The 10865-nt window shown below is 46.8% G+C and overlaps 1 protein-coding gene across 4 annotated transcripts in view; it reads right to left on the reverse strand.

Annotated features, from left to right (window-relative positions):
- Positions 1–451, reverse strand: part of Tmem87b (transmembrane protein 87B) — a 41357-nt gene extending 40906 nt beyond the window's left edge. The window contains exon 1 of one of the 4 annotated variants that reach the window (XM_041670336.1): positions 150–445. In XM_041670336.1, the coding sequence (XP_041526270.1) occupies positions 150–314 (165 nt within the window). In that variant the 5' untranslated portion in view covers positions 315–445. Of the gene's footprint in view, positions 1–149 lie in introns of all 4 variants that reach the window. The other 3 variants (XM_041670335.1, XM_041670334.1, XM_041670337.1) reach the window with 3 other exon arrangements.
- Positions 452–10865: the final 10414 nt, after the last annotated feature.

The raw sequence follows: 10865 nt of genomic DNA on the forward strand, positions 1-10865 counted from the left end.
GGCTCAGTAAACCTGTCAGAGGACCCACTGCCGGCTCGACAGAGCTCCAGTGAACAAGCCCCGAGGCCAGACCGGTGCGCGGGCGGAGCTACCCTGCCAGGGCCCTGTGAGTCCGAGGAGCGCCACGCCTCAGTCCCCACGGTACTTACGTTATTGACCGTCCTTGTCCAAAGCCCGAGCTCAGGGACGGCTTCCACGGCCGCCGGGGCCCAGCACAGGAGGCACAGGGCGACGCGAAGCAGCTGGGCCCCGGCAGGCAGGCGGCACACGAGGCCGGGGGCGAGGCAGGGCGAAGAGCCACAGGCGGCGGCCATCTTGACGCGGAAGCCGCACCTGCACTCCCGGAACCCGGCCACGCCCCGGGGCCGCCCCTGGCGCAGCTCCGCCCCTGGAGGGACGGGCCCACGCGGGAAAGCGCGCTGGAGCCGGGGGTGCGGAGAGCGAGGAGGAGTGGTCAGAGTCTAGGAAGCGGGGCGGAACCCGGGAGGTGGCTTCAGGGACAGGCCTGGGAGAAACCGAGGAAGCGCGGAGGGGGAGGATGAGAGTCGGGAGACGGACCCGTGGCACAGGAAGGGGCGGGGCCGAAGGAGGAGGCGGGGCCAAGAGCTTAAGTAGGAGGGTTTATGATCGCGGGGCGTGGCAAGGAGGCGGGGTCTTCCCGGGTAGGGGCGGGGGAAGGCAGGGCTGCGAGGAGATTAAGGGGTCGAGTGGGCGGAACTAGAAGCTGCTTGGTGGGGAAGCTTGAGTATCTGGAAGACGGAGGCGGGGAAAGGAAAGGGAGGAAAAAGAGGCAGGGCCTGCAGGGAGGCTAGAAAATAAAGATCTGGTCTGGAGGATAATGGGATCTCTAGTTAAGAGTTGGCAGAAATGAAGATCCCAGAACTGGGAGGTTGGAGGATCGTGGGAATTCAAAGACAGCCTAAGCTACATAGCAAGCTTGAGGCCAGCTTGAGGTGAGCTACGTGAGACCTTGTCTAAAAGCAACACAAAACAACAGAACGCTTGTTAAATAACCATCAAAACGAGCTCTAAAGGAAAAAAAAAAAATCATTCCTAGAGCAATAGTCAGATCTCACCAGTAGGTGGCACTAGTAAGTTGATGTTTTTTTTGTTTTGTTTTTTTTTGTTTTGTTTTTTTTTGTTTTTCGAGACAGGGTTTCTCTGTAGCTTTGGAGCCTGTCCTGGAACTCCCTTTGTAAAGTTGATGTTTTATAGAAACTTGACTCTTCCCTGACGGTCTTTTTAGTCCCAATTAGATAACAGTTGCTAACTTCAGTAGGAGTTGTTGTCCATATCTCTAATTTACGCATTTTTAGTTAATTATTTTGCAAGCACATTAAGTTTACGGTGAAATAGAGAGGACTGTATCTTTAAAGAGTTCTAATAACTTCCTGGTCCCCCCAAAAGCTCTCCCACACCTAAATAATATCCCACGCTACAAGAAGGGCCTTAATAGAGATCATTAAACCAGTTAGCAATTCAGAACACCTGTGTCTTACTGCTCATTAAGTATCCCACAACGGTAGACTCAACAGGGATTTTACACTATTGAAGAGCCGGTCCCGAGGTTAAAGGTACTCGCTGCAAAGCCAGACCACCTGAGTTCTTTCCCTGGGTCCACATGCTGTAAGGAGAGAACAGACTCTGGCATGTTGTTCCCTAACCTCCACATGCTCCCCGCTTGATATAGAAATAAAATGTAATTATTTTTTTTTTCTGGTTTTTTGAGACAGGGTTTTCCTGTAGCTTTGGAGCCTGTCCTGGAACTAGCTTTTTTGTTTTGTTTTGTTTTTTGTTTTTGTTTTGTTTTTTGAGACAGGGTTTCTCTGTAGCTTTGGAGCCTGTCCTGTAACTAGCTCTTGTAGACCAGGCTGGCCTTGAACTCACAGAGATCCGCCTGCCTCTGCCTCCCGAGTGCTGGGATTAAAGGCATGTGCCACCACCGCCTGGCCATAATTACATTTTTGAAAGAGTAATTACTTTTATATAATTAGATGTTTCTTTTTCTAGGGTAATTTCATTGCTAAGGAAGAATGGTACTAACATTGCCTCTTTAAGTAAGTCAGGCTGCCTTTATTACCACCTAGATCCACAGCATTCTACCTGGATAAGATCAATAAAACCCATCATTGCCGGGTGGTGGTGGCACACGCCTTTAATCTCAGCACTCTGGAGGTAGAGGCAGACGGATCTCTGTGAGTTCGAGACCAGCCTGGTCTACAAGAGCTAGATCCAGGACAGGCTCCAAAGCCACAGAGAAACCCTCTCTCTCTCGAAAAAAAAAAAAAAAAAGGAAATAAAACCCATCATACAGCAAAGAGCTATTAGCAGCCAGTGAATATAGCATTTGCCCAATGTACCCTACCCTGGTTTGATTCCCCAGCACTACAGAAAGAGCTAATAGAACTGGAGAAAGTGGCCACATACTGAGGTGTCTGGAGACATGGCTCAGAGGTAAGAGCACAGGCTGCTTTTCCATAGGACCAGGGTTCTGTTCCCAGCATCCTGGCATCAGCTCACAACCGTCTTCAGCTCTACTTCCAGGGCATCTGTTATCCTCTTCTGACCTTCTTGGGCACCAGCCACATTCATACATACAGGCGAAATACTCAAACATATAAATAAAATAAATAAACCTAAAAATATTTTTATTTTAAAAAGTCTATAAGCAGCTTTAAAAAAATCCTTATATTGAGGCTGGAGAGATGGGTCAGCTGTTGAGAGATCTTGAGTTCAATTCCTAGCAACCACCTGGTGGCTCACAACCATCATTAATGAGATCTGATGCCCTCTCCTGGCATGTTGATACATGTGCAGACAGAACACTGTACACAAAATAAATAAATAATTTTGGGGGGGAGTTCTTTGATTTAAATGCTTCTAGAAGTAGTCTCTGGGGTAAAGACTCCACGTTCATCAGGAAAGGATGGTAAACGCCAGTAGATTAGCCTTATGGGGCAGTTACTGTGCCCTGAAATTCCTTCACGTGCTGGTTCTAATCTTCAGTTCAACAAATGTGAACATTTAGAGAGATAATTAAAGTAAGATGAGGTCTTCAGGGTGGGCCCTTATCTAGCCTGACCAGTGTCCCTATCACAGGAGGAGCTCAGGGCACATTCATAGCCTGGGAAGGACACTGTAGACCAAAGGAGCAGTGACAAGCCCAAGACAGGCAGTCAGAAGAATCTATCTGTGTCAATAACTTTGTCTTGGACTTTCGGCCTCCACAGCCACGAGGAGCTCGTTGCTGTTGTCTGAGCCGCCCAGCCTTCTGCTGCTTTGTTCTGTCAATCTTAATAAATCAGTCCAGACAGTGAGCGAATGCGACAGGGATTGGAATGTAAGCAATAAAGACAAGGTCTTAACCCAGCCGGCTACCACGGTGGCAAATGGCATGCAGTCTCAGGGAGACTTTGGAAAGGTGTGTGAGCCATGTCCCTGAGTCACCTCCCCAGGAAGCTGGATTGTGTGTGTAGATGGCTCCCCGGCTTAGGATCCACTCAGAGTTTTTCAGCCTTGTGGTGTTACAGAAGCAGCACACAATCAGAGCACACAAACAGGACTGTGTTTTGAATTTCAATCTGTCCATGACCAGAGCTGTGTGATGTGGTGCCCTTGGTGGCCCTGGGCAGCCTAAAGTCAACTAACAAACAGAAACTCTGTAGTGTGCTGTGCTACTTACCCGGGCTGCTGTAGGTCGGGTGAACTGAATGCCTCTGTCTTCTTTAGCAAGACAGGGTCTCTCTCACTCTCCTTGGATTCACGACCCCTGTTTCCACCTCCTAAGTGCTAGAAACAGGCATATACTATCATACCCAGCTGCTTCCCACCCCTCCCTCTTTCTCGCTGTTTTATAGAGGAAATGATTTTACTTATTGGCAAAAAATAAAATGAAAGAAAATTGGCATTGCTTGCATATATACAATGTATTGTGAGTAAAATTGCCCCTGTCAGTCTCTGCTATCGCCCTTCCTTTCCCTCTCCACTCTCTTTCTTCCCAATCAGTCCTCTCAGACTGGGCCCTTCAGTAGATAGAAGAGATACCCAAGATGTCCTACCCCTTCCTGAGCAGTTGCCGGTTGTTAATGCTTGCCTGCTTTCTTTCTTCCCTCCCTCCATCCTTCCTTTTATTTAACTTTAGCTGTCCTGGAACTCACTATGTAGACTAGGCTGGCCTCAGACTCACAGAGATCCGCCTGCTTCTACCTCCTGAAAGCTGGGGTTAAAGGTGTATAGCACCACACCCTACTCTTTGTATCTTCTAACTGGTAAATATTGGGCCATAGATTTTTACTCGTGTGAGGTGACAGGCATGCGCCACAGTGCCCAGCTAGTGTGATGTGTGTGAATAGGCCTCCCACTCAAGTCTCAGGTTACAGATGCGCAGGCTTGACTTGATGCCTTCTACTTAACCGTAAGTGGCTGTATCAAAACATAACCCCATAAGGGTCAAGGAGTAGAGGCGCTTGCCTCTATTCACCTTGGAGTATGCCTGTCCCTGAAGGGCAGACTAAGTCCTCTGAGTAAGGCAGAATAGCTTTTCCAAACTTTGAGGAAAGTAAAGAAACACAGGGCACGATAGCGGGAAGTCAGCTTAGACATGGAAAGACAAGGACCCCTGGGGAAACTCTCCCTGGAACTCTCACAGATGAAGTCCCATGGTGTTAGGGATTTGCTTCAAAACAGTACAAGAAAGATAGATGGGAATGGGACATAGATCAAATAAGATGACCTAGGAATTAATTTTTAAACTCATTATTATTGTTGTTATTTTATTTTTATGGGTATAGGTATTTTCCTTGCAGATATGTCTATGCATAGAGGCCAGAAGAGGACATCAGATCCTCTGGAACCAGAGTTACAACTAGCTGTGAGCCTCCATGTGGGTGCTGAGAACTGAACCTGGGTTCTCTGGAAGAGAGAGCAGCCAGTGCTCGTAATCACTCATCTATCTCTCCAAGCTGGATTGACTTTTTTTTCCCCTTTAGGCCTGGAGATGGATACATGGGCAGTCACGTAACTCTTCTGCCAACTTACAAGTTTAGGTCTTCAATAGTAATGAGGTTGCATTGTGCTCAGTAGAGATTTTTGCTGGATGTAATAATAGGATCTAAGTTTACACCCCTACACAAAAACAATAAACCAGACCAAATGTATGAACCCATAGTTTTAGGGCACTGGACCCTAGGTGATTAAAGACAGTTATTCCCAAGGAATGGGAAGTATGGATGAAACACATACACAATGCGGGGGGGTTGGGGGGAGAAATTAAGTCCCATGATTCCTCCAGTCTACTGAGAATTTTCAGACTGTGGAACAGGAAGGAAGAATCCAGGCAGAGCCTGGGAGACTCTGAGAAGACGGGGCAGGAGTTCAGTATGAACTAGGGAGCTGAGTTTGCAGGAGGAAATAAGGAAAAGAGAGAGTGGTATAGGGGAAGACATTCTGAGATCTGCAGGGGACCCCTTTAACTCTTCAGCAGAGACCCTGGACACTGCGTGCGGAGAAATGGCCACTGTCCTTGTCCTTCAGAATTCTGATCAGGCATGGAAAACTATGTGTGCTCATGATTCCTAAAGCTGGCCTGGTATTTGCATATAACCCACACACCCCCTCGAGTATCTAGATACCTTATGCTTTCCTTTTTTAACTTGACATTGATTTATTTAACTGTGGAGGGAGCATGCCTGTGCCATGACACACACGTGGAGCTCAGAGGACAACCTTCAGGAGTCACTTCTCTTCTTCCCATGCATGGATCTCCGGGATCAAACTCAGGCCATGAAGCTCAGTAGCAAGTACCTTCACCCACTGAGCATCAGGCCAGTCCTAGAGGTCTTTAAGCTCTAGAATGTCATAGATACTGTGTCAGTCGTGGTCACAATGCTTTGTTTAGAGAGTAAAGAACCAAGGGTGTGGTTCTGGAGAGTACGTGCCTTGCATGTTTTACTTTTTTGTTTCATCCCCTGGCATTCAAGGAAATTTCTATCAGAATATCTATACTGAATTTTGTGAGAGAGTTTTGACATAAATGAGGGTTGGTTTTTACATTTTCTCCATATTTACTGAGATAATTACATGGGTTTTCTCTTTTATGTTATTAGTATTATTTCATTAATTTACTTTTATAGACTGAGATAAAGTTCATACTTTTTATTGTTGCAAAATACTTACAAGATAAAAGATACCATCAACAGCATTCACACGTTCATGCAACCACCACCACCATTCATCTCCAGAATTTTCTCTTCTTTTCCAAATGAAATTCTGTACCCATCAAACACTGACTCTCTGAGTCCGACTATTCTAGGACCTCAGATACATGAAATTATACAATAGTTATCCTTTAGGGAAGAGAGATTGTCTTTTACTTAGCATAGTATCTCAAGGGTCCATCCATATTGTATCTTGCATCAAAATTCCCTTCCTTTTAAAGACAGAATTACATTCTGTTGCACTGATATATCTCTTGTGTTTATCCATGCATCTCTTCATCTCTTCATTTATCTTCTTCCTATCTTTGACTTTTGTGAATGCTGATGCTATGTGGATTTTATTCAAGTTGTTTTTATTTTATTTATTTATTCATTCATTTGTTTGTTTGTTTTTTGGTTTTTAGAGACAGCATTTCTTTGTGTAACAGCCCTGGTTGTCCTGGAACTAGCTCTTGTAAACAAGGCTGGCCTTGAACTCACAGAGATCCTCCTGTCTCGCCTCTGCCTCCCGAGTGCTGGGATTGATGGTGTACACCACCACTGCCCAGCAACTTATTTTATTTAAAATTTTATTGTTAAAAAGTTTACGCACACACACACACCCCACACACATGCACATAATATACCAAAATGAACCAGACTTGAAGACTATACAAGTCAGTGAACTTCTGCGCAGTTAGGATAACCAACCATCAGAATGGAAGCTGAGCTGGGCTGTGGTATTGAACACCTTTAATCCCAGCACTCGGGGCAAAGGCAGGTGAATTTCTGTGAGCTCGAGGCCAGCCTGGTCTACAGAGCTAGTTCCAGGACTGTTACATAGAGAAACCCTGTCTCAAAATTCAAAACCAGAATGGAAGCTGTTTGCTTTTGAGATGGGGCCTCACTGTGTAGCCCAGGCTGGCTTCCAGTTCATGATCCTCTTGCCTCTGTATGCAAAAGTACTGGGACTACAGGAATGCACCACCACACTCAGCTCCTAATACTGCTGGTGTCTGACTTTAGATTGTGTGGGTTCAGGCAGGCGTGAAGTGGTAGCTCACTGAGTTTTTCAACTGACCGACGATGGATGCAGGCAGAGCCTCTTCTCAGATGCTCCTGGGCAGAAATGTGGATTGGAATGGGAAGCCCTTTGCTCTGTGTAAAACTGGGTTATTTGTCATCTTCTTGCAGAGGTGTCACAGTTCTTTATGTATTCAGGATTCATAGCCTTTCTCATTTGACCTGACAATCTGTGGATTTATTTTGTGTGTGGTGGGGGTGGGTGTTGTTGTTGCTGGTTTTTGCCTTTTGATTTTGTTTTGAGGCAGGGTCTCGGGTAATCCAGCCTGACAGCAAACTCACTGAGTAGCTGAGGGTGATCTTGAACTTTTGATCCTCTGGCGTCCACATCTGGTGCTGGAATTATAGGTGTATACCTCCACACCTGGTTTATTTAGCCCTGCGGTTTGAACCCGGGGCTTTACGTCTGCTAGACAGTCATTCTACCAACTGAGCTACATCCCGAATCTAATTTCTATGGTTTGGGTGGAATATTTTAATCTGTTCACATTTAGTGACGTAGGCATCACTTGCTTTAAAAACAAAAAAGGAAATGTGTAAACTTTCTGGACTTGGAAAATGCATTTAGTAAGCCACAAACAGATCCATCCGCAAAATGTGGAACTCTCATCAGCTTAAGGATTTAAGTTCATCATCTCAGTGCTAAACTAGCTGACCCAGTGCTGCCCTTGTAGAACGCCTGGTATCCACCTGCCACCCTGCATCCATCCACCCACCCCACCCCTCCACCCCCTTCCAGGCCGGTGGAAGACAGGCACAGCCCCACCCGGTGCCCCCGAGGCCAGGGTGGGCTGCTGCTGCTATGGCAAACAGGACTGTGGTGGAGAGATTGGAGAGAAGTGGAATGGTTTGTGCGCTGGGGAGAGAAGCAGAACTGAAGATGTGACTGGCGATGAGGAACAGGTTCATTTAGGTGACTATGCTGCTATCTGGAGCCGTGTGATGTCTGTGCAGTGGCCGAGGGTCATATCTGGGTCTGTGGCTCTACCGCAGCTGGGGTCTAGGTTGAAGTCCATGGCCCATGTTACCACAAAAGGCCATATTGATGCCTGTGGGCTGAGCCCCTATCTGAGGCCACGTTGATGCCCGAGGGCCAGTGCTGCCACCAGGATCATACTAGTCTGGGTTGCCTACGCTGCTGACTGGGATCATGGTGATGTCACAGTTTGAGCTACAGCTGATGGCCGTATCTGGGTCCATGGTCCTATCACAGTGGGGTTGAAGCCCATGGCCTGTGTTACCACTGGGGCCCATGGGAGAACTGGCTCCAGTGGCTTGGGCACCAGAGAGCTGGTCCCGTCCCTCACTCACTGAGTGGAAGAGCTGCTGCCCTCCCCTACCAAGAGAACTGCCTCCCTTCCCCCACCCCTACCACAGCCGCTGTATTGGGAGAACTGACTCTGCACCCCCATCCCTCACCATTTGTGGGGGAGAGCTGACCCCAGACTCTTGCCTGAGGGTGGCCATCCTAGTGGCCCAGACTAACCAACTCAGCTACAACCCAGGCCCACATCCAGGGTATCCCATCTATGACCTGATGGAGCACATGAAGGGCTGGGTCTTGCATAACCATAGCTGCAGGATCTCCATGACCCACTGCAACAGCAGGATATCTGAGAGGAGTTTTGGTGAAGGCCAAGTATTTGTGATGTGCCAGAGGCCTTGGACCAGACCAATGACTCATCGCAATGAACGTTTGCAAGTAAAGCCATTTGAGCAAAAGGATATACTTAACTGTGTGACACACGGCAGCTCCTAAGGCCACATGACAAGTGACTACGTGATGGAGAGGCGGGAAAGACAGAGGAGAAAAGTGGCTTTAAAAAAAATCCTTTTTATTTATTATCTTTTTGGGGGAGGTTACAAGGATGGAGGGCAGAAATGGAAGGACTCAGAAATGAGTGGGATTGGGGTGCATGATGTGGAACTCCCAAAGACTCAAAAAAATGTCAATAAAAATGTAAAGGTAAATATAATTTTTTTAGCAGAGATATCAGTCCCACACTGCAGAAAACAAATAGCAAACAAGCAAACAACAACAACAAAAGCCAACTAGAATTGATCCAGGAAAGTCATCAAACAAACATCAATAATTCCCACCTCGGAAAGAAGGGCACACTGGAATCCAGAATTTCTGTAATAATATAATGAGAAACATTCAGTTAAAAGAAAATACAAAACACAGGTAGGCAGTGGTAGTGCATGCCTTTAATCCCAGCACTTGAGAGACAGAGGCAGGCAGATCTCCATGGATCCGAGGCCAGCTGGGTCTACAGAGTTAGTTCCAGGACAGCCAAAGCTACACAGAGAAACCCAGTCTTGACACACACACCCCAAGCAAAACAAAACCCACAAGTAACTGATATTAACCTATACAGGAGAAAAAGGAAGTCAGTGGAATCTGTCCCTTCACACACACATTTGGCCCAGGAAGAAGAAATTAATCCTTTAAAAAAGCCTTCAGCAAATTCAGGGGTGGGCAGCAGCCCACCTGCCTCTAAGCTGCTCAGGCTGCAGGTACAGCGAAGCTGGTGTGGTTTCCAGACTTCAACTGGTGACTCTTTCACTGTAAGCCAAAGGGGCAGGACCTTAGAGCTTGCTTGGGGAAGCTGATCTGTTTCTAGTTCAAAGGTTTCTGAATCGTTCAACAACACAAGTTGAGCAGACCCCTTGGCTGTGAGCACTGATGGATACAGTGAACCCTGCAAAGGAGAGCATTCTGAGGGACAGCCTTGTAGTAATAAGGGTGGCGGGGCTGCGTCCCCAGCACCCCGGCTGCCTGGCTAGCTTATGCCCGAAATAACAACACACAAACTGTATTCATTTAATCACTGCTTGGCCCATTTCTATCTAGCCTCATCTAGGCTAATTCTCACATATTAATTTAGCCCATTTCTAATCATCTGTGTAGCACCCCTAGGTGCGCTTACCGGGAAGATTCTAGCCTATGTCCATCCTGGGTCAGAGCTTCATTGCCTGCGTCTGCCTGGGAGCTGGGAGCATGGCGTCTCTCTGAGGTGTCTGCTCCCGAGAGGAGAGTTGTGGAGTCTGAGCTCACTTCCTCTTCCTCCCAGCGTTCTGTTCTGTTTACTCCTCCCACCTATCTTCTAACCAATGAGGGCCAAGCAGTTTCTTTTTATTTAACCAATGACCTTCCTCCATCACAGCCTGTAGGAACGGACTCTTCTGACTCTTCTGAAGCTGTTTGTTACTGTCTCTGGCTACTAGACAGCAAGGTCTAGACCCAGTCCTAGAGCTGGGCTCCTCCTCTGTGTCCAGATGAGTTCATTGTATGTGACCCATATCCACTGCATGAAAACACTTCCTTGGACAGCCTTATGATTGTGTTCTCTGAACAAAACAAGGGAAATTTATCACATCTTTAAGGAGTGGTAAGTGCTAATCCTTAAATTTAAGAGTACTCTTAAATTTTAGATAATTCTAAAATCTAAAAAAAATCTTAAACTTATTTCAGATAATTCTTTTTTAAATTTACTTCTATTTTATGTACAAGTGCTCTGCGTGTATGCCTGCAAGCCAGAGAGGGCATCATGGTGTGAGTCACCATGTGGTTACTGGGAACTGAAC

This window comes from Microtus oregoni, unplaced genomic scaffold, assembly GCF_018167655.1.
Source record: "Microtus oregoni isolate MIOR12 unplaced genomic scaffold, Mior012 000020F_ref0000438, whole genome shotgun sequence".
In the NCBI taxonomy this organism is placed as follows: Eukaryota; Metazoa; Chordata; class Mammalia; order Rodentia; family Cricetidae; genus Microtus; species Microtus oregoni.